Source organism: Dioscorea cayenensis, chromosome 7 (genome assembly GCF_009730915.1).
Source record: "Dioscorea cayenensis subsp. rotundata cultivar TDr96_F1 chromosome 7, TDr96_F1_v2_PseudoChromosome.rev07_lg8_w22 25.fasta, whole genome shotgun sequence".
NCBI lineage: Eukaryota > Viridiplantae > Streptophyta > Magnoliopsida > Dioscoreales > Dioscoreaceae > Dioscorea > Dioscorea cayenensis.
Window position 1 is genome coordinate 27,294,372 of NC_052477.1, and position 25,553 is coordinate 27,319,924.

The window sequence follows — 25,553 nt, forward strand, 5'->3', positions numbered from 1 at the left end:
AATTTTAAGTAATTGCTCGGATTTTTAAATATGTTTAGCAGTTTGGTTTACGGTAATGTTTTCATACGGATATTTTTTAATAATAAAAATTTATTATTATTAGTGACGATGGTAATATTAATAATACTATTACTGGCTATATTGAATTACTAGAGTAAATAGGTGGTAATTTGAGAATTTTTTTCTAAATAAATATACCTTATGTTTATAAATTTTAAATTTTTCTTAAAAATTTATATACAAGTAGACTTGTCCATGGGATGGGCCGGGTCATATTCAGGCCGGGTCATATTCAATAATTAGTAAATTTTAAGCTTGTCCAAGCTCAGCCCCGCCCAAAAATCTGGGTCTTTAACTCTTACCAAAACCCTCCCAAATTTCATAATCTCTACCCAAGTCCCCACCCCAAATAGGTTTTTCATCAAATAATATATAAGTTATAAAAAAAATTAACAATAATATTAATATGTGAATATGACCAAACATTATTCTACAAAATACTTAAAAATTAAAATACCAAATGCAAAATATTTATTAAATTACAAACAACTGAAATTCAAACCATTATAAATTTATAATCAATGGTAATCAACATAAATATATATTGTATAAGTATATAGAAAACTAATTAATAAATAATCAATGGCAATTCAAACCATTATATATATACATACAAAATTAATTAATAAATATATTTTATAATTCGGGCCGGGAGGGGATGGGTTTTTAATAATGAAAACCAAACCCGACCCGTTTTCAAAATGGGCTTCTTTTTTGTTCAAGGCCCGGACATCGGGTCTTATATATTTGTCCAAGCCCTCCCATTTTTCGGGCTGGTCTTTGGGCTTGGGCGGATAAACAGCCCTTGGACAGGTCTATATATAAAGTTATTTTGAAAAACATATATAAAAATTTAATTTTTAGTATTATAATTTAATTATTTTGATTGTAAATTTTATTTTACTTTAAATTTTAATTTGCTTAAAATTGTAAATGCAAAAGTGTTTTGAGAAATTTAGAACATTGTTAAGTTGATTACTATAGCCAGCTAAATGTGGTAACAAGTAACATGTGTGGGGGTAAATTTTTTACTATGTCACTAAACTTTTATCCATTTTCACTTTGACCACCAAACTTCAATTTGTATAACTTGGTCACTCAACTTTAATTTGATTTAATCAGGCAATAAATCAAGAATTTCAACCCCTAATTGATTATATAGCTATCTAAAAATCCTAGTCAATCCTCCCCATGACACATTATTAAATCTATTGGAGGTGTCCATGTCATCGAAAAAGAGCCACATCATTCATTTTGGGTAGAAATCCCTTTGATTTACTACCGAGTGAAATCAAATTAAAGTTAAATGACCAAATTGATACAAATTGAAGTTTGATGATCAAAGTGAAAATGAACTAAAGTTTAGTGACCTACTAAAAAATTTACCCTAACATGTGTTCTCAACCAAACATGATTATTATAAATTAACCCAACATTCCATGGCATATAACATTCTCGACTTTATTACCATGGTACTCTTTGCCCGTGTTTTAAATTACATTGTAAGTCAAATTACATGTAATTGAAATTACTGTATTTTCACTTACATTATGGTTGTTTGGTTGCATGTAAATGAAAAATACTGTATTTACTTTTCTAGTATTTGGTACGTTGTAAATTGTGTATTAAAATCACCATGTGAAGTAAGTGGTGAGATTACCCCTTTTTTTCAAAAGTTTTTATATTTTATAATTTTCTTCAATATTTCATTTAAAATCTATTTTATTTATTTAAAAGCCATAGCTTCAAGCCTGCAACTGATAAATAGACAGCAAGGGAAAGAAACCTCAACCATGCCATTCTTGAGTTCGTTACTCTGTTCATGTCCTGCATTTGCTCCTCCGTGAAATACATAATAAGGAATTAAAAAAATCAGTTTGAAATGTAGCATCATCAAGTTTATGAAACTCATCAAACTATATGTTTCATAGTTAAGTCTTCATTCATAAATTGTCCTCCAGCATAAATTCTACCCCTAATACATAAAAGCAGAACTTACATGATATACTAGTCCAATATTCAATTCTAGAGTTCTTACATGATAGTAAAGAAACCACCACAATACTCTTTTGCTTACCATTAATGTAGTCTCACGATTTTGCAATGCTTTCTTTCAACACTTGTTCTAATAGCATAATAATAACAGTGATGTTAACTGGAAGCGTATGATCAGGAAAAAAAAATCGAGGTAATCCCTAGTCTCCATCGAAGTGGATGTTATTCCCGTACAGCTAGGTCACCTGAAAACAAGCAACGACCACCAAATCAACAGATCTGAGGGCTTTCGACACCAAATATCACTAATTCTCCAATTGATTCCGCAGAGAAGAAGAAGATGAAGCATGAACCCTAACCATAACAGTGACTCCATAAGCTTTAGGAAGGGGATCGGAATCAGAGGGATTGATAACGAAGTACTTGCCGACGGCCATGACGTCAATCTTAATGTCCTTCTAGATGTGCACTTGGTGCTCGCTAACTGAGGGTCGAAGCGAAGGGATCTTCCAGGAACCACCGACGCCAGCAACACCAACGCCATCATCATCGTCGGGAGCTTCGTAGCCATCTTGATCTCTCGATCGCAAAACTGCAAGAAAGAAATCACAGCTCTGGGACGAAGTTCTCGTCTCTGGCGACGCCATTGACTTCGTCGACGAGGAGTAATGGCTTGTCGGAGCTCGGTGGAGAGGTGAGGAGATGATGGCTTGTTGGAGCTCGGTGGAGGGATTAGGAATTGAAGGTATTGCATACATGGAAAAGAGAGTAAGGGTAAGGAATAAGTTTTTCAGGATTTCAACTTACACCCAATTATTTTACTTGTAAGTTGAAATCCTGTAAAATGGGGTCTTCATGTGAATTATTTTATTTGTAAGTGATGGTTTTGCAGCAAACCAAACATAAAAAATGAACTTTTACATGTAAAACATTTTACATCACACCTACTTACATCAAACCAAACAGCCCCGCATGTAATTGAAATGACTGTATTTTAATTAACATCATGGTTCTTTGGTTTCCTATAAAAGAAAATACTGCATTTACTTTTGAAGTATTTGGTTTGATGTAAATTGTGAGTTAAAATAACCATGTAAAGTAAGTGGTGAGATTGGCTTCTTTTTTTCAAAAAATTTTATATTTTATAAATTTTTTAATATTTCATTTTAAATCTATTTTATTTATTTAAATTTAACATATTTTATTTATTTAAATGGATTTAAGTTAATGGATAAAGTCACTAGTCACCAATCCATGATTACAATAACAATCTTACAATAATAAATCTCAATAATAAAGCGACGCCAATAACCATTCACCAACAAACAGTTTACCAACACGACACCAACTACAATAATAAATCTCGATAATTTCACAGTATTAAACCATTCAAACAAAAGAACTGATAAAAAAAAATATTATTAATCAAATGAATGCAAGGATCTAGGGCTCACACTCCACCAACGACACCACCAGTGATGAGCGACCTGAGAACGCTCCCTATCACGTACTGAGCAGCCTTAACATTCTCTCTAGAAAGCTTCGCCTCCTTAGCAAGGTTTACGATCGTGTTCACCGCCGACTCCCCCATGCTCTTCCCCACGACGTCCTTAGACACCATAGAAACCCTAGAAACAAAAAAACCCCGAATTCGCAATCCTAGATGACAGAACCCAATCAATCGCAGGAACACCGAGAGGCGATCAGGCCAAGGAGGCCATTTCGATCTCCTCATCTAGCTTGTCGATAGCGAGTGTAGACGGAGGTGGGAAGTAGAGGATGAAGAAGAGAAAGATGAGCTCTGGACCGGGTAACTTTAATCAAATTGTAATGCTGCATTTTGACTTACAGCCAAATTGACCGTAAGTCCAAATGCAGCAAAACACCCTAAATATGTAATTTCATTCATCGGATATATCCTTTCTGACTTTAATAGTAATCTATAAGAACCTTTTGTTTTTTCATGAAGATCAAGTTGGTAAAGCACACAAAAGAGAGAGCTCTGTTTGCCACATGAACAAAGTAAGCATCCATTATTTGCCATGTTTTGAAACATGGGTTTGACACAGTCGGTTCAGTCCGGTTAAACCGAACCTGGCCAAGAAACCCGATCGGGTCAGGATACAATGTTGACCCGGTTGAGCCTGCTAGTACCCGATAAACCGGTCAACCTAGCTTGGTCGAGCTGGGTCAACCCAATTATATTATTATGCGTTTAAAATTAAAACTTTAAATAATAAATATGTAAGTATATGAGTGTTATGTATAAAATTTGTTTCAAAATCAAAACTCAATGCCTTATTCCTAAGTTTTATTTATTAGATTGTATTGTGAAACTTAAAAAGCTTGTATTGCGTTACTTTTTATTTAGTATTATATTGTATTTTGTTTGAATTTTTATTTAGGGTATTGAAATTAATATTTATAAATTATAAGAAGAACTATTTATTTGTTGAACTTTCTATTGTTGTTTTTTAAAATTTTTAATAATTTATAATATATTATTTTTTATATTTATATATAATTATATTTATAAAAAAATTTATATTATATTTATGACCACGTCAATCTAGTTCGACCATTAACCCATAATCTGAAGTCTTCTAGGGTCATACCCCGGGTCGGATTTCAAAACATTAATTATTCATGTGTTTGTGTGTCCTTTATTGTAAGGGCTGTAATAACCATCCATATTATTTACCCTTCTAATTATTTATTATTTATTATTTAGATGTCTATCTATCTTGCAAATATCTCTATATTGACATTCAATGCCTAGCTAAGTTTTTTGGTCAGTTGTTTACCAAGTCATATTCATTACACTATTATTAATTTGTCACATTCAAGGCATTAATTATAGAAGCTCAAGGATCATTTAATATTCTGACATGTCAATATGTCCCACAAGCTTCTTGTGTTGTCATACAAAATATATGTGAAAGAGAAAGGATGTCATGAATGATATATCCTTAGTGTTAATGTAGCAAGCTAAGACTTGCTATTGCAATTAGCCAAAGAGGTATTAAAGATGTACAATGGCATAGTAGTTAAAATTGAGAGTAAAGACGGTTGTTTCAAACAAGCACTCTACTTATTCACAGCCTCTTTGCACAATTTCAAGCACGGTTACAAGCCTATGTTGGTTGTAGATAGCACACATCTGCATTTATTTATTTATTTATTTATTACTTCTAATTTTGTAGCAAGATAATGCTTGCTATTTGACATGAAATAGGACCAAATGTGCACGTGCCAACAAATGTGAAAATACATGGTTGTTTTAATATATATATATATATATATATATATATAATGAACAAATAGTCCATATAAACTTTGGTTATTCACACTTATGAATTTGAGTATTCATAGAAAATCTCTTTTTTCTGGTATCGTACTTTTCTATCTTTTTATCATAAAAGTAACTGACGTTGATGAAAATACTTCTCAGTTTTTTAAACGGAAAAACATAATATTAAATAAAAATTTCAGATATTAAACGCAATAGTCAAATATTAAATAAAAAGGTATTGTATGTTAAGTGAAAACTTATGTAGTTACACGAAAACACATAATGTTAAACGAAAACTATACATTTTAAGTGAGAAGTATATGTCGTAAAATTAAATAAACGGACAAAATGTGCTGCATAGACTGAAAAATAAGCTATTAGAAAAAAGACGAACTATCTGGAAAATTCAAATATCAAAGGGTATGTCTGAGATATTTTAAAATTTTCATAAACTTATAATTAATTTTTTCATATATATATAAAACTGAAAATAATATAGTTAAGGAAGCTCATGCATTTAAAAAAGAAAAATTAGGAGGTCAAGAAATGCATGCATTTTCTAACTTGAGTCTATTTATATTAGAAGCTGGATCAAAATTCATGTTTGTTAATTCTGAAATAAATGGTAGAAATTGTAATATTGATATTAATAGTAAAATGATTTACTTAAGATCTATTAGATAATATAAAACAATCAATGTCTACTCCTATTTGAAATTATGAAAAAATTGCATAAAAAGATCATTGAGCAACTCGAGGGAGCTCCAAATTACACATGTAAAATGAAAATTTTAACTAAATGATTATTAATTTAATGGATATTCTTAGACATGACAAGAAAAGGTGATTTTTTTATTTATTAAATATATATATATATATATATATAATTGATTTGTTATGTAAAGAGATACTTTTGATATAATTATAAGCATTGAATATTTAATGACAACCTATAAGTTTTAAGTTTATTGGCATCAGATCTTTTATATATAGTATTATATTTTATTGAAAAGACAGGTTTGAATTTCAACTTATGCAAAATGAGTATATTGGTATGTTGAAGAATTAATTCCATGCATGTATATCCCTAACATATGAATTTTTCATATTTTATAAAAAAATCTAATGGAAAGAAAAAATGACACACCAACCTGTGCTGGGAGGAGTTTAAAAAAAACAAAGGTAAATTTATAACTTTTGTTTTATTTAATTTAGAATAATCATTGAAAAATAAAGGAAGCGTGATTTTGAGAAATATTGCACTCGAACCATTAGAATTAGAACTTATTTGTCTTTATTAATAATAAAATGTTCTACAAAATTACTAGATTCAAATGAAATATAAAGATACAAATCTATGATTTAAAGACTTTTGAGCCTCTTAACAACTCTCTGTGCTCCCATTGATTAGAACTTAATTTAGAATATATATATATATATGATTAGTTATCAACTTGATGCCCCCACCTTAGTGTAGATTTGATTGGAATTTGATGATTTTTGGATGTTTCTATCTATCTATCAATCAAATAAAATATATAAAGATTAATAAGATTAATTAGCCATCACTTAATTCCAAAATATTACAACAATTAAAGCAATTTAAGGCGCTTCTTTTCAACATCCCCATCAATTTAGATGGCAAGCCACTTCAATTAATCATTTTTTTAAATTTTTTTGGATAAGGTGGTGTGGGCTCCACCAAGTGTGACAAATTCATTGAATTTGGTTAGGAGAAGGTCCTCTTCTCATAACTATTTCAATTAAATATTTTAAAAGTTAAACTTTTAAAGTTAATTTCACTTATTGAGATTGAGAATCATATAATGTAACAAAAAGTGAGTTTGAGATTATTTGGAAAATACGAGAAATGTAAATAGGTATAATTAGATAATATAACTTTAAGAATAAATAGGATGGTTTGGAAGTAGAAAAGATTCGATTTATATTTGACTAAATATAATTTATAAAAAAAATAAAAGAAATATATATTATGTGGATGAAGAGGTTGTAGTCAATACAATGAGCATCATATTAAATGTCAAAGCAACTTTATATGGTCAATTCAATGGTTGGCAACCTAAATTATGAATAATCATCTTAGAAGAATATAGACATAACATAATTTTCGTATCAAAATTCAATAAAATAAAATGTGGGAATTAAAATGAAAACCAAAACAATCAATATCTCATTTGATTTAATTTACTTTAACCCAAACAAACATAGCAATTAGTAAATAGAATAAAATTATTATAGAAAAGAATAAAATTGTTTTTTACTTCATTTGGATAGTAAAGATAACACCAACAATATATTTTTAATTTTTTTTTTCCTTTTTTAGTCCATGTATATACATCATTCAAGCCGATAATTCAAAGACACAATTTCTAAGCAAATTTTTTTCTTGAAATGTCGGTGATAAGATGAGTGTAGAACATTGATTGAATATAAAATGACTATCAATTACTATCAAAAAGAGATTGTCTCCACAAAGAAAACAAATATTACTCAGATAGTAACTAGTTCAATAAAAAAATATATTATTATTTAAAAAAAAAAACCAAGTATCAATGACCAAGGCTTTGTGTATCAGTAGTCTTCCAAGCATGACACATGAATTGTGGTAGGTTGGGAAACCTCTAAGCACCAAACCTTACCAACTTAATTGATATATCAATGAAACTTTATATTTTTAAATCTTATCTCCATCTCATTTCCATATTAAGACACCCACTTAATTCCAAATCATGGTCCCATTTTTGATTGAATGGGAGATATCATTTCGAATATTCCAATTTCCCATGTCTCTCATATCACAACCATATTTATTTATTAGTATGTTTTGTATTTATTAGAACAGGTAACAACTAAGGAGAAGATTTATACCCAATGATTTTGACTCCACTATGAAAAATATTGATATGGGATATTAAAAAAATTGTAAGTTTCAGTCTAGCAGGACACTGTGATAGTAACAAATTTTTAGTTATGGATACGGATTTACAGTTAAAATTTCAGTGACTACACTAAAAAAATCTCAAGTTTAAATCTAGTTGAAATACTGTAGTAATAACTGGTTTTCAATTATAAATCAAAATCTCATACAGCTGAGTGAGAAAGCACGGATTACTCTGACAAAGCTTATCACATTTATTAAAAAAATAAAATAAAAAAATAAATACTATTTTGGATTATATATATATATATATATATATCATTAATGGAGCAAATCATCATATATTATCTTCATTCTCTATTGTGGACCAACACATCCACTTTCATTTCACCATCACTTTGGATCCAATGGAATAATGTCTTGTCATCCAACAAGTGAACACTTTGTATCACTTTCAATCTCACTCTTTTATTAGAACCCTTTCTCTTTTCTTTTTCATTCTCTTTTTCTTTGCCTTCTCATGCCTTGAGACGAGTCACACCTTCAGAAAACAAATCTCAAATTCATTTATCTTCTGTTTTTCTCTCAAATAATAATAACTATAATAATAAATTTTATTTGAAGTATAACTACTTATGAAATTTCAAACATTTCAAGGGGGTATGCCGCAAAAAATCCCAAACCAAACGGAAACAGAACGGAACGGGACAGGATAAGCGTGGGCCGATGGGGCCCACAACGGTCGCAATCCACGCTAGACACCATGCAAATGACGTGGCAGAAAATTCCAGGAAAGTTCGGGAATAGGTGGGGTCCACTCTAACTGGATGACGTCATCAGCACCAATCAGATCCAGGGTTGGAGATGGGCCCCACGCGCATAATAAACCCGGGTTCTCCGGCGGCATTTGGACACACGTGTCGAAATCTCAGTGGTTAATAGTACAAAAACAAAAACAATTAATTTTTTTAATAACAAAAATTAAAAAAATGAATTTTAATTATTTTTTTTAATTTAAAAAAAAAGGGGAAGAACACTTGGCAGTCTTAAATCTTAATTACAATTTAAAAGCAATCAAGAGATGCTAATCAGTATTATCTTCTAATTTCCACTAAACAATTGCTTACAAGCATATCAATCTTTTCTTTCTTTTTTTTTTCTCTCAAGATCTTTTATTTAATTCATTATTATCTTCAAAGGTAAGCCAAATTTTCTTCTAGAAGGTAAGAATTTGTTAGAGATGATGCTAATTTTTAATTAATAGAATTTAGTACTATATAAAATAAAATAAATAATATTTTAAAATAATTATTAACAGTAGATTTTTTTTAAAGCTAAGTAATTGTAATTTAGGAATATGTTCAACTTTCATAAATAAGTATTGAAGTTTTTAAATTATATAATTTTAATAAAAAAAATTTGTTTAAACTTTAAACTCAAATGATTTGTGAAAATATCTTTCATGTCTTTTTCTATGATGAAGTCTGATAAAGATAATGTTAAGTTTTAAACAAAATAATGAAAAAACTCTGGAAGATGATGATTAATAGTGATTAAAAAGTAAGTTAACATTAAAAAAACTATTTAGCAATGATATTGAAAATAATGAAGGGATTTATAAATAATTTGGATTTTTTTAGTTAACTATTTTTGCTAATCATAGTGTACTAATTCTAACATCATTATATAAAATATAAGACAGCAAGGACACAACAATGAAAAATAAAATAAAATAAAATAAAAAATAGTTTTCAAACCTTTTCTTTGTATAGGAACTGCAACTAATAAATTTTTCTTGTATTTTATTCAATGATCAAATTAAAGTTTCTGTTACACATATATATATATATATATTATCTTAAAAAAAAATAATTGAAAAGAGAATGAAACTGGTTTGGTATGAAGATTCAAGAATGTGAAAAGTGATCACATGAATGCTTCTCTTCATTTCATCACTAGTGATTATTATTATTGTACCCTTTAACCAATTCTCTCTTTAACTTTTCTCCAAACAAAACCATGTTGTTTTTTTCTTCTTTTTTTTCTTTTTCTTTTTCTTTTTCTTTTTGTCTTTTCATTCAATTCATTTGAACTTGATGAGGTTTCCATAACTAGAATTGCCACCTCAACATATACCAAAAGACTCCAAACTTTTTAATGAAAAGAATTCCATATCATAAACAAATCCAATTCTCAATTTGTTGTTTTCCAAACTCCACAAAAGATTAAAATTTCACAAGGAGAAGACATGCCATTAAAATCCACAACCATCTTCATCAACATCTCTAAATCATCCCTATAAAACTTCAATCATTAATTCTGTATTATTTACAAATGACAGAAATATAATTAACTAAATAAAAAAAAAAGAAAAAAAAAACTCAGCAATCAAGAAACAAATTAAAAGATGAACAACTACAATGAATGAAAAACCATGCATGCATTTTGCTTTAATACTTCCACAAGCTCTCAAAATCAAGAACCTGAGCAGAAGAACAAGGATCATCAAAATCATCGATATTTCGATCAGTGCTTAATCCAGTGTCTTGGCTCAATGAAACTTGTTCCATCTTGCACTCCTTGCCAAATCCACAAGCTCTTAACATGGCTTCTTGATCAAGTCCAGAGGGTTGAAAATAACTGTTTTGAGGTGCAACTTGAGGATAATAGCAGTTATAAACAGTGTTCATCATGCTTTGATTGTTGTTACTGCTACAAGGAATGAAACCTTGATCATCAGTGAGAGGTGGTAAAGTTGGTGATAATGAAGTATAATCCAAAAGCTGATCTTCTCCTCTTGAGTTCACCATTAATGTGTTCTTCTTCACTCCATTGTTCTTATGAAATACCTTACAAACAGCCCATTCATCCTACAAACAAAACAAATAATTAATTAACTTACATGTATGTATATATATATATATATATATTGATTATATTTGTAGTAATTCATATATAATTATAAATATGTGAGATTAATTGGAGGTACCTTGGAAGAAGACTTGGCATGAAGCCTGAACTCATGCATGACCCAATTGGTCTTCTCACCTTTAGGAGCTCTACCTCTGTAGAAAACAAGGGTCTTCTTCATGCCAACAAGAAGAGAAGCTTTTCCTCTAAGGATTTCCTTGTCTTTGCCTGTGGCTTTCCAATAACCAGATTCAGTAGCTCTATTAGTTCTCATCCCTGTAGGATACTTCCTATCTTTTTGGCAGTAGAAGTACCATTCTTTCTCTCCCATCTTGGCTTTACCTACATATATATATATATATATGTATACATATCATATGAGAACATCTTATAAAGTTAGTTCATAAATCAAAACAAAAGCACATGATAAACAAGACAAGATCAAGATGTATATATATATATATCTATATATGTAATTATACATGCAAAGCAACTTACTTGGTAAATCCCAAGGCTCACACTTGTTCAAATCAACCTCACCAATGGCTCTTGTGGTGTAGGAATTGTTAAGGACTTTTGGAGAGAGGTAGTGAGTGATGATCTCTTCATCAGTTGGGTGGAATCTAAAACCTGGAGGCAAGTTTATGGACTCTTGTTGATCACCCATGGTTGCACTATTCAGTATTTGTAATCCCAATAAAACAAAGATATATATATATATATAGAATGGAAAAGAAAAAAAGAGAGATATGTATATATATAAAACAAAGTGAAACTATAAGAAGACAAGCAGCTGAAAAAAGAAAGAGAGAAGAAGAGGATGATGATATGATAAAATTGAGGGTGGAGTTAAGAAAGAAAAGAATGCAAGGGAGAGATGGACTTAAATAGAAGCCATTTGTGGGGACCTTATGAAGCAACGTATGGTTTAAGGCACTTCTCACATAAGCCTCTTTTCTAGGAATTATTTATATTTTAATTTAATAATTCCAAAATTAAGAAGAATTGGAGAAAAAAAAAAGATGGAAATTAAAACTTGTTCTTTTTTGGCATAACTGTTCATTAAAAATGATATTAATTTTTCATGCATGTGAATATGAGAGTAAATCAAGGTTCAATGTTTGGAATTAAAATTAATTACTAAAGTTGTATAAGTTTTGACATTTATGAAACAAGCCATATGAAGAACAATAAGAAAGAGATATTGTCAAAACTTAAGTTGAGAAAAGCATTTGATCTTTTTGTTTTGGTTGGCTCAACTTGGACTTAACCTTTTTTTCAAAAAGAACTCATCTCTAATGTAATTATATATATATATATATATATATATATATATAACATTATACTAATTCAAAACAACTAGTAATATGGAAACATATGAACTAAACTCAATTAACATAATATTCAGAGTCAATGCGCCAATTATAAAAGACTAAATAAGCTAGCTCATACTCACGAGATAAATTATAAATTCATGTGCAAACCAACCAACTAATGTACTATAGCCTATTAAAATAAAAAGAAAAAAAGAACGAGTACATGTCATTGAGTGAGGTTTTATTAATTTCACACCTCTAAAGTCCACCCAAAGCCCCTATTTTTCAATAATTAATATATATAATAAGATTTTATGGTTTTACATGCATTTTTCTCTCTCTTCATCTTAGCTCAATATTTGAAAAAAAAAATTAAGTTAAAAAATTTCAGAAAAAAAAAAGGAAAAATGAGGAAGTTCAAAGTGTGGAGCAAGGTTGGCATGGTAAGTGGGCCAGCTGGGCCGCATACAGAGCCCATACGTATCTCCGGAGAACACGTCTTGCGGCGTGGCTCATATTCCGCCACGTGGTCTTCATCGACACCGTTCCAGCTCACTCCGCACGTGCATCTTTTTTATCCTATTTATTTATTTATTATTTAAAAAAATGTATAAAAAGTCTTGGGAAATAATAATAATAAAATGGGCTGGTGGGCCCAACTTGGGAGCAAGTGGGGCTAGCTAACAACACACCGCGATGGGCCTCCGTTTTATGTGTTGACTTTGATTACCGACCCTGGAATTTGACCTCTTCCTTTTCCTACGGTTACGTGGCGGGAGGTCGGTAATCGGGTGTACTTAGCCTATTGATGCACCGACGGGGTCATCCTGACCGTTGGATTTGATGAGTAATTATATCAGTTTGGATTATATTTGAGGATTAGTCAATGGGTTTGGATTAAGTCCAATGGGAGCTGTTGAAATTTGATTGTGATGTTTTAACCCAAGTTTAATTAATTAATTCAAATCAATTTTGTACGATTTATATCATTTTTGTAAAACAAAAATACCGACAAACAGAGACTTTACAAGGAGGTTGTAAAAAAATATGCAGATATAATAATGTGCAAATTATAATATTTTACTGATATATAGAATTTGTTAACTTAATCAAATATGATATGGGTTACTATATACATACCAAGAAAATTTACATGACTATACCAAGCTAATAAATCTCATCTAATTTTAGAGGGAAGAAAAACTGACATCCTCCCACAATAAACCGATGAATATCAAATAAACAGTATTCAAACAATATTTTTCTTGATTGTTTCTATGGTATTATATAGTTTACAATAGTAATACTGAACTAGGAATTTGATCTTAGGTTTGCGGATTCATCATTTATTTAACAATCCACTGCATTCGAGATTCGACCAATGCTTGATTATATCAATTGCATGAATTTGAGTGAATATTATAACAATTAAATAATATGTTTACATTTCAAAAGTTGAAAAATGGATTGTCACATGTCGGCTCAACCAAAAAAAAAACACAAAAAAGCGAATTCATTATATTAATTGAAATTCTAAATTTTTATTGTATTAAATTGAGGATATAATTTAATTTGAAATTCATGATAATATTATGCAGGTCAATGCTCAAAACTCATTCATAAATTTTATTTAAAAATATGATGAGGAGATTAATGCTTAGTTATTAAGTAATTAGAAGGTAATGGAAATGATTTGAGTCAAGTAATGAGATGCTGACACGAACTGTAGATCTGACACGTGGACATCGCGATGTGTTGCGTGATGCCCGACACGCCGCCAGCCGTCTCAATGGCGAGCATTGACCCGGTGATCACATGGATTTATATATTAAAAAAATTAAGTTAAAAAAAAAACTTAATTTTTTAAAAATTATTAAAAAAGGATTATAGAATTTTAGTAGGTAAACCTAATTTCCCGTACAATATTTGAAAAATATTATATATATATATATATATATTATTTATTTATTTATAATGTTATTATATAATAAAGATGATGATATTGATATAAAATTTAAGTTTATTGGTGGAATCTTGAATAGAGTACAAATTCAGAATGACAACAAGGCCCATTGGATGTGGCTTAAAACCCTCCACATGTTTTTTTTTCTTCAAAGATTTAATGAGTTTATTATTTTCCTACTTAAATTTATAAAATCATCGATGAGATTGTACCCAAAAAAATAAAAAATATAAAAAATTATGAGGTTGTACACTGTACAGACCTAGTTATTTAACTTATTTTAAAGCTCAATTCATTTCATGACATCATGCTTTGCTATTGCATTGATTTTTTTTTTTAAAATTTATATTTTTCATGTTCTTCTCTCATTTGTGATCGTACTATTTGTGGAATTTTTTTTTTCTCAAAGTTTGTCATTAATCTTGAAATATTTAATTTTAAAAAATGGAGCCCTATACCATAGGGAAATTAAGAGATAAATTTCCATTAATTTGGCTTAAATTTTGAAAATTGATATTTTTAAAAATTATTATCTTAATTAATATATTTGTCTTCAACAAAGGTTCAAGTCTAACGACATAATGAAACTGTGTTGAATAAAGTTTAGTTTATTAAACATTTTCTTTTTTTCTTGATTTTTCTTAACATTTTGTTTGAGTGATTTTAAAGAAATAATTTGACACCCTATAAGACACACCCACATGGGCCACATCTTTCTTTCTTTTTTTTATTTTTGTTTATTGTATGTGTATTTCTTGTGATTTTCAATAAATTTTCCAACATGGATTTTGTATTTTCCACCTCATAAATTATCATCAAATTAACTCAATATCTCTCTCTATATATAGAGGTCCAATCCTCTATGGACGTCCATAGATAAAAAATCTATGGATGTCCATTATCAGCCGTTGGATCTCGATCCAACGGCTAACATTGATAAAGCGATGAGATACTACGAGTAATATAAAAAGCAGTAATTATTGTTTTTAAAGCGATGATAATAAAGCAGTGATCATCGTTTTCATGATCGTCGACCCGTTGGATCATGATCCAACGGCTGATAATTGAACGTCCATAGATTTCTTATCTATGGACGTCCATAGGGGATGTAAATATATATATATATATATATATATATAATAATAATACCATCTCAAATCTTGATTTAATTAGTAAAATTGACATTTTAAGAGGTTGGAGAACCAATTATATGGGTAAAAAGCTTTTTTCTGTTCATTATTAGTAACTGATAATTTTATTAAACTAACTATCTATTACAAACATAATGTCTCAAATCATTTAAAAATATCAATTACATATTAAAAAAGTCAAATTCAATAAATTTTTTTAGCTTAATGGAAATTATGAATACCATGTGGCAATGTTTTAATTTTGATTCTTTCGAAATTGGAAAAGATATGATTGATGACCAAGTGGGTTGGGTTGGGCTTCAAACCCAATGTGAGATCTAACAAAGGCCTGTTAGGCCCGTTGGGCTTCAATTAGAAACATCATTGCATTTTTTATATATGATGTGATAGTTTCTCTGTTTAATGATTTATTTGAATTTTTAAATTTAATTGATGCGTCACAATTTTTTTTTTTATAAGCAAAAGATAAAATAAAATATTTTGGTATAGTTCAGTGACTACTTGTAGACTTTCATCTTATAAAAAATATTTAGATGAACAAATGTATAATCAATTAATCAATGGAGAAAGGATAAGGCAGCATATTTGATAATGTATTTTATTATATATATATATATATATATTCGTTATGCTAGTTTAAAAACAATTGTGGTTAATGCTTCATTCTCTCTGTTTCATGTGCACATCTTGGTTGAATCATGAGTAATAAATGTTTTTTCCATCACTCCAAACAGGCTAAAATTTTATTATTTTTTTAAGATATAAATACACAGGTTTCTAAATTGTTAAATGGACAATACCCGCCGACGACAAACAAATCTAATATTCCAACTTATTCTAGTGTTTTTCAACTGAAACAAAATAACTCAAAATAAATAAGTAGCTATTCTCACAAAATACATCCAGTAAGTAATTAATTTTAAATACTTACGATTACTCAAAATTTATTTTTATCCATATTATTATTATTATTATTATTATTATTATTATTAAATACAAAACTCATATTGACTTCAAAAATTTCATGCACCTACGATGCCTTGAGTAGTATGAAGCATGGCACAATACTTACCGGATCTCGAATTTAAACCCTCAAGTTGCAATACCCAAAGAGTCAGTATCCGGGTTGAATAATAGGCAAAATCTTCACTAAAGACTTCAAGGCTAGTCACTTTCATTAAAAAAAAAAGCAAAAAAATAATTTTCCGACCCATAAATATAATAAGCCGCAAATGTAAATTGCACATCCAAAATTTAATAATATTGTTTGATGCGCTTGTTGTACTATGTTATCCTTTAATGATTGTGGTTTATTCACTTTTTATAAAAAAAAATAAAAAAAATTAATAGTATTGAAACGGCATATCATGAAGGATTAAGCACAAAGAGTGACAATTAAATCAACCTCCAACGCTGACATCTCAACTTCCTGCACAACAAACATAGATCAATATATATATATATATATATATATATATATATTTATATATATGCCGGGTAACACACCAACTGGCTGACATATTACAAACAAGTCTCAGGACTTAGTGTAGGTCTTAATACATTCAACAAAACACACCATTAAGATACTGATGAATTCGATGATCATACATATATAAGGATCAAACAAGCAAGCATGATAATAAGCAAAGATGCATGTCATATGGTAAGGCTTCGATAAAACCTCAATACATAAAATCCACACATAAGTAAGACAGAGAAGCCGGAAGATAAACACATCCACCATCCATCGGCAATTTATTTTTCAATACTAGTAACAAGCCAGCCAGATACCATCGATACCGTTGTTCGTCCTGAGGAATATAGGACAAAGGGAAGTAACTTTAGTTGATTGAAATGGAAAGGAGTGTGACTAATGGGAATAATCTTCTCTTTGTTTCATTTCATCTTTTTATCATATATTCTTGAGTCTATAAAAGCTAAAAGTAGAGCACAAACACAATGCATTGGTTCTAAATCATGAGGCGAACTGTTGGAATATTCGAAATAAAAAGTCGGTAGGAATAAAAAAACTTACAATAGGGAGTAATCTTCCACCTCTGGTTCTTTCCCTTCGTCCACTCCCAGAGAACAATAATTGTCCCATCACGCACACCACCATGGTCCTCATCTCCATTAAAAGCATCAAAATTCAATTCAATGTTGTTCACCATTCTAATGCATCGGAAACCTTCACCAGTGTCATTGCTCTCAGCCCACAGGATAGACTCATCAAGATAATCAGGATTGTATGGTACCAGTCGGACCTATGGTAAGGTTTGTACAAGGTCAAAGATAATCCATATAAGAACAATAGTTGGAAACCAAAAGAGAGAAATTCACCGAGTCCTCCAACATGAGCAATATTAGCACATTTAATTTAGTGAGAGGGATAACACACATAAGAATTAGAGCGCAGAAAATAAGAGTTCAATCATTGCATAACCTAAAATAATGCCCAACTACTAGAGAACAACTCACAATTATCTCAATTAACTTGACAGTTCAAAAATGATGATCTTCAGATAGGCTTATGGTTGTGAGGCTTAAGCTAGATATTCAATTTCAATGTATGTATATGGATACAATCAGAGATATGACAATCACTCATTCTAATTAAAATGATATGCAGAATGCTTGTGAGATGCAATGTAAAACTTCAATTACAATGCCCATGTCTATTAACCATATCAGCATCATCATTAGAAGAGCTTACTCTTTTGAACAAATTTATTATAAGGGACATATGGCAGCAAAACAAAGGAACCACATATCCAAATCATACAAACCATACACCTGGAATGACAGCAATTAAAAAACAAATGAATATGACTACTGGTCCAACTTCATTAATTTAAGACTTAAGCTGTAAACCTGACTTACAGGATGAGTTGCTCCAATGGAGTGCTTTGATAGCTTCCCCAGTGACTTTGTTGACAAGAGCAAAACCAGGGAAACCCTCCGCATCCTTCACCCTAGTGCTGTACCTCAAATCCTTGACCCAGTGCTACAATCCACCAAAAATAAATAAAGAAAGAAAGGCGTAGAAATAAAGTACACATAAACCTTGAAAAGGAACAATTTTTATATGAAAAATTTGCTGGCGGGATAAAAACATCAATGAGAAACAAGAATATCAGTATAAGTACATTAAAGAAAACCAAGAAGAAACACAGATCCCAATTTATAAAACAAGGAAACAGGGATTAGGGATTTGGTGTTAGAAAACTAGCTAAGCAAGATCAAATTAAAAAAAAAAAACAAAAACAAAAATCAAAACTTTGATCAACAACTCCAAGGCTGATAAACCCAAGATCAACCAAAAAAATCAAAAAAAAATAAAATAAAATAAAATAAACAGGAAGTAAAACAGAACAAACTATCAAGATAACAAGATCAGCATTTGACCTAAAAAAAAAAAAAGGAAAAGGGGAAAATGTTCACCTGGTACTCATCCCTAGGATTGGCCCTAGCGAGAATCACCTTCCCATCACGAATCGAAAGCGAGTAATTCTCCTCAGCCTTGGTGTAAACCCTAACCGTCGGCTGATTCCTGATCAACGCCGCGCTGTTGTGGCTCTCGTGGCTGACGTGATGAGCTTGGAACGGCGCCTGGGAGTGAGGGTAAGGATGTGACACTGGCCCACCACCGTGAGGCGCGTAGGATCCCGGCGGTGGAGGTGCATACCCATGGCCGGGCTCGTGAGCAACATGCTGAACCGGAGGTTGGCCAGGGGTACCATAGGACGGGGGAGGAGGAGGAGGGTACTCGTTGGAAGGGTGGGAGTAGGGCTGGTGAGAGGGCGGAGGGTAGGGATTGCGGCCCTCCTCCTCCTCCTCGGAGCGGTGGTGGTGGTGATGGTGGTGACCAAAAGGGAACTCCATGATCGAGCTTCGAAACAAGACCACTGAGAAAGACTTGGGGCTTCTTTTTTCTGTTTTAATCCTTTATTTTTTTATTATATTTTCTTATTCTGAAAATATATTTTTTTGCAAAATAAAATTATAAATTCCAATAAATTTGTTTTAAGTAATTTTATTTATAAAGAATGTTTTATAATAAATTTAGATAAAAGATTGTTTAACAGAAGAGTTTTCAGATTGTGGGATTAATACCTTCTCCTATAGTAGATTTTTTTAAAAAAATTACTTCAATTAACACAATGTCCAATTAATTAATATTAAATAATATGAATTTATTAATATTTATTTAAATAATTAGTTTAAAATTATTACAAAACCAAACACAAACTAGAAGGGTACTCTCGGTGGCGGTCCCTCTGCCGTCATTTTCTTTTGCTCAGTCTGACTGTTGTTTATGTCCTTCATTTCTAGTGATCTGTTTGGTTCTTTTCACTTTTTTTATTCTCCCATTTTTTTTTTAATGAATTTCTAATTTATCTACATTTCTTTTAAAAAAAACAAACACACACAAACTAGGGCGAATACTCATCAATCTAATTCATATGCTTTTTAACTTCACAAAACAAAGCATTTAGTCTATGGATATATCTCATGAACATAATAAGAAGCATGTATAAGGATCAAACAAATAGGCATAACAATAAGCAAAGATAATGTCATTATTTATAAAGGTGTCCATAAAACCTCCATTACATATATATATATGATATATCCTCTCATAGAGAGTCATCAGACAGAGAAGGTAAAAGAAAAACACATCCAAATCGGAAGGCAAATAAGGCTACTAGAGTACTGGTAGTAGCAAGCCTTCAAGATACATATATGATCCGCAATATCATAATCATCCTGTGTGACAGAAGAGAAATCAAAGTCAGTGACTGACACCAATGATATTTGCTTCTTTTTTATTCCAAAACATAAAATCTTATATGTATGTATGTACATTTAAAATTAATTCAGTAAAACAATAAACATTGGTTCAAGATTTATAAAACTTACAGTAAGGAGCAATCTTCCACCTCTGGTTCTTCCCCTTGAGCCACTCCCACAGCACAACAGTGGTTCCATCACGCACACCACCATGGTCTTCATCTCCATGGAAGGCATCAAAGTTCAGACGAATGTTGTTCACCATTCTAATGCATCGGAAACCTCCACCGGTGTCCTTGCTCTCAGCCCACAGCACAGACTCATCCAGATAATCAGGATTGTATGGCACCAGACGAACCTATGGAGAGGTTTCAAATATCAGCATTTAATCTAGTCTGAAGGATAACAGAGTTTACTAGAAACATACAGTTCATTTAATCAAACACCTACTCAAATAGAAACTCTTTCAAATTCTTTATCCATTCGAGGTATGCATATGGTTATACAATGGGCAATGTGACGGCAACTCAGTTGTAAGAGATGCAAATGCAAGACAAAAATAGTTTCTATCATATATACTAATGACAGCAACTGAGAGAAACAATTAATAGGATGAGATTAATTGTCCAAGTTTACTAATTTAAGACTTGAGACTGATCACTTACAGGCTGAGTGGCTCCAACAGAGTGCTTGATAGCCTCCCCAGTGACTTTGTTGACAAGAGCAAAGGCAGGGAAGCCCTCCTCATCTTTCACTCTGGTGCTGTACTTCATGTCCTTGATCCAGTGCTACAACCCACCAAAGAATACAACAAACATATATTCACAATTGTCAAGAAATAAATAAGAACATAACAATTTGGTGATTCAAAAGGCATATCCAAAGGAACAAATTGTCTGATAAAAAAAAAACAAGTTTTCAGTATTAATCTAAGAAAAACACTAAGAAGAAACACCAATCTCAATTAAAAAAATTAAGACAAACATGGATTTTGTGTTAGAAAATTAAGAACTCATCGCCAAACCCTTTAAAAAACAAAAATCAAATTTTGCACCAAGAATTGGAGAAAAACAGCAAAGAGGCTGATAAAACCAAGATCAAAAACAAAGCAAAGAAAGAAAAAAAAAGAGGGGCTTATACACACACAAACGGAGACACCATCACAACAAAAGATCTAGTTAACAAGATCAGATTTTGATCTAAAAATTCTGTAGAAAATGTTTACCTGGTACTCATCCCTAGGATTGGCAGGGACGAGAACCACCTGCCCATCACGAATCGAAAGCGAGTAATTCTCATCAGCCGTGGTGTAAACCCTAACCGACGGCTGCCTCAGGAGCGACGCAATGCTGCTATAGTTCTCATGGCTGGCGTGATGAGCATGGGACGGCGGACGCTGGTAAGGATAAGAGGGCTGATCCGGCCCACCTCCATAAGGCGGCGGAGGAGGACCATATCCGGGCTGGTAGGAGGAGGGAGGAGGCGGGTACTCGTTGGTGGCGTAGGGGCTGGACTGGTAAGCGGGCGGAGGGTTGGGTTTGGGGTCCTCGTCGCAGCACTGGTGGTGGTGATGGCGGTGACCGAAGGGGAACTCCATGGCCGAGCTTCGAAGATGAGGAGAGAGTGAGAACGATGATCAGACGCCTGTCAACAAAGGTTGGCCTTTTATAGAGCGAGAGTTGTTTTATGTTTTCATTTTCCGTTTCATGCTTTTCTGTTTTCTGTTTTCTGTCCCGGAAAAATATTATTTTTAAAAATAAATGAGTATTGAAATTGTAATTATTTATTTTTATTTTATTTTTTAGGTGGATGAATGCCTTTATTAAATGAAATATTACAAAATTAAGAAAATATTTAATTTATTGGAATTCCTGATTAATTTTATAAATAGTGTTTTTGTAAATTATGGAGAATTGAAAACGAAAACAGTGAGCGCGTTGGTTTCTAGGACATTGGGAAATGGAGAAAGTGCTTTTGGGACTTGGAAAAAAGACAAAGAAAACGTTACCGTCCACGTGGCATATCATCATTGGGAAACGGGGAAGTGTCACCGTCCACGTGGCATATTGTCATTGGTTAAACAATGGTTAATCTTGGTGCAAATTGGTTTATTGAAGATTCTATTAATAAAATCTTGAAGTTGTTATGTAATAAAATTGTTTTTCTTGGAGATGCTATCCAATCTTGAAGATGTTATGTAATAAAATTGTTTTTCTTGGAGATTCTATCCAATCTTGAAGATGTTAATATATAATAATAAGTTTTATTTAATGCTACCATTCAATTAATGCATCAAGATTCAAGACTTCATTTATTTAATTAAAAAAATATTAGTATAAATCAATTTCTAGTTGTAATAAATTCTGAAATGAGATTTTTTTAATCAAAATTTATATTAGTAATGGAAAACTTTATCCCAACTTTATTAATATTAATCAAATTTATTTTTATTAGCCCTCTAATCATATCTATATGTCCTCTTCTCTAGTTTTTTTAAAATATATTTATTCTAAAAATAAAGTATTAAATTGGTTTTTTTAATACTATCAATTAATTTTAATTTGTTTTTTAACAAGTGAAATCGATTAAAAGTGGATACATCAATTGGATTGGAGAGAGCACGTCATATATATATATATGGAGTCCGGCCGGTCTGCATGAAATTGATTGAAACTTAAATATGAATATATCTACTTTGATATATCGAATCTCTTTACAAATTTAATTTGAAAAAAATTAGGAAGTATTAGAGATATTCAAGTTTAGAACAAATTTAATTTGAAAAAAAGTATTCATCAATGACTTTTTACTTTATTAACACCCAGAGTCCCATGATTCGAGGTGATGGGGACTAAATCAAAACTCACTCATGCACCTGACGAGTTTCACGTGGACTGAGATGCTCATTACTTAGTGACCATATTGAGTTATGTGGCTTACTTACTTTGTTAAAAAAAAAAATTCTCAATATAATTCAAATTAAAATATAATTAAAAAATTAGTCTAATTGTTAATATCAAATTAAAAATATTTTGTGCTTTCTTATTATAACAATAAGGTTTTATAATAAATGCTCTCTTTCTTAGAAATCTAATGGAATAAAAAGAGTTTTTTTTCACCGGTGAAATTTAAAAATTTAAAAAAAAAAACAAACACGTCATTAAGGCAACTTCAAAAAATTCCTCCAATAGATATATTACTTCTGTAATTATGGATAAAATTAGATTAATTATATACATTACAGCAGAATAAAAGATAAACATATAAAACAAAACATCACATTGAATAAACCAAAACAAACAAAAAATGAATTCGAATAAAGGTTAAGAAAAATACCTAGACTCCGATGATAACTAAGGCAAAGGGTAACTTAAAATATAAGAATAATTTTTTAATAATTAGAAACCTACTTATTTAGTTTGGTGGTCATCTCCATCAACCTTTATGGCAACATTTTTGATTCTTGGCAAAGCAAAACATTACCTAAAATTCATCGACCATTGAATTAGGGTGCCCTCTGGTGGGGGTGTTTTTTGGACAGGTTATTTCAAGATCCTAAAACAAATAAATAAATAAGATAAAATAAAGTAATGAGAGTTGTTGTACCATGTTTGAATTGAGTGGCATTCATTTTCATTGCATGTGAACACTACTTTCATTGAAAAACTTATTTTATTGCATACATATTCACACATGACACATCAATCTCTGTTTTTTTTTTTTTTCAGAATAAAAATCAGTAAGGAATCAGTATATGATTCCCACTCTCAAATATGCTCCTTTTTTTCATTCAAATGTGCTCATCCAAAAATAATAATAATAATAATAATAATAATTAATAATTAAATAAACAAATAATATTAGGATGGCAAAGAAATTTATTTAGAATTATCTCACCTCCATATTCATTGATGTAGTCGAGTGATTAGGACAGAAAAACTGTCCCGGAAAAAAAAATTGAGAGTTTGACTACTTTCCTAAAAAAATTAATTGAGGTCTAAGTAAAATAAATTATTACAATAATTGAGGTCTAAATAACGTGAGCCATGATCTCACAGACCCGGTTTCGTGGTAGTTATGATCGAATCAAGATGTGGCTTATCATCATCCGTTAGATTGCGCTCAATTTAGTAAGTTTTAGAACAAAGAGTAGCAATCTTTTAAATTAATTGCCAATCTATTTCTATAGTATATAATAAATAAATAATAAAATATATGAACTCATAGTTAAGAATGAACGACATCTTAGTTATGTAATAGTTGCCATGAAACCGAGTCTCACTGAATTATTTTTTAAATAAAGTGGGCACACATGGTAACTTGTCCATCAGTCAAAATTAAAAACACCCACAAATGATAGAAGGTTGTAGCTTATCCATATTTATATAAAAAAAATTATTTAAAATTTTTGTTTGCAATAAACTATATATAATGTGATGTCAAATTATTGAACGTGTGTTTTTAATTCAGATTGTTAAAAAATATTTAATATTTTGTTGAAAATTTTTGTTGAAATATGTGTAATATTTTAATATATTAAGAAAGTCTATATATCTCAACATAATTATGTTGCCCGGTCCCCTGTGTAAACCACAATTATCTTTAACCTTTCAAGATGGATTATATAAATAAGATTTTTTTTTTTACACATAACACTCATTTTTATATCTTTATTATGATTTAACCGCTTTGTTCTCCTGTTATTATGAAGGGAATGTTCTAAAAAAATTTTATTGTTTAATTAATTTATGAACTACAATCTGTGAATGATCATTGATCAAACTACTATTTTTCATAAACAAGAATAAATAAAAAAAAATATATATATATATATATACATACAAACTATCTATTTTATTATTGATAATTATAAATTGGAAACATTACAAAATTAATAACATGTTTAAAATTATAAGAAAATGATGAAAATATCTCTAAATAATGAGATTGTTTTCCTCCTTGCTCATATATCTTTTGAATATATATATATATATATATATATATATATATATATATATATATATATATATATATAATGAGCATCCATCGATCTACGAACGTCCGACAGACATTCGTATCAACCATTGGATTTCAATCTAACGGTTGTGTACTATGCAAAGTATTATTGTGCTACTAAATTATAATTAATACTCACCGTAGTAACCTAATTGTTATT

General features: G+C 30.6%; 2 protein-coding genes across 2 annotated transcripts; both read right to left on the reverse strand.

Annotated features, from left to right (window-relative positions):
- Window positions 1-10,518: 10,518 nt before the first annotated feature.
- On the reverse strand, window positions 10,519-11,992 carry LOC120264562 (NAC domain-containing protein 100-like). The gene is made up of 3 exons (XM_039272385.1): window positions 11,655-11,992; window positions 11,236-11,498; window positions 10,519-11,116 (listed from the first exon to the last, which is right to left on the reverse strand). The coding sequence occupies exons 1-3, from the start codon at window positions 11,821-11,823 to the stop codon at window positions 10,697-10,699; spliced, it is 852 nt and encodes a 283-aa protein (XP_039128319.1). The 5' UTR covers window positions 11,824-11,992; the 3' UTR covers window positions 10,519-10,696.
- A 5,092-nt stretch (window positions 11,993-17,084) lies between these two features.
- On the reverse strand, window positions 17,085-22,029 carry LOC120264913 (ricin B-like lectin R40G2). The gene is given in 8 exon segments (XM_039272805.1): window positions 17,085-17,397; window positions 17,622-17,850; window positions 18,467-18,493; window positions 18,495-18,590; window positions 19,028-19,182; window positions 20,507-20,735; window positions 21,043-21,165; window positions 21,603-22,029. Coding segments are annotated over 8 exon segments (1,233 nt in total). The 5' UTR covers window positions 21,975-22,029; the 3' UTR covers window positions 17,085-17,395.
- Between the last annotated feature and the right edge of the window lie 3,524 nt (window positions 22,030-25,553).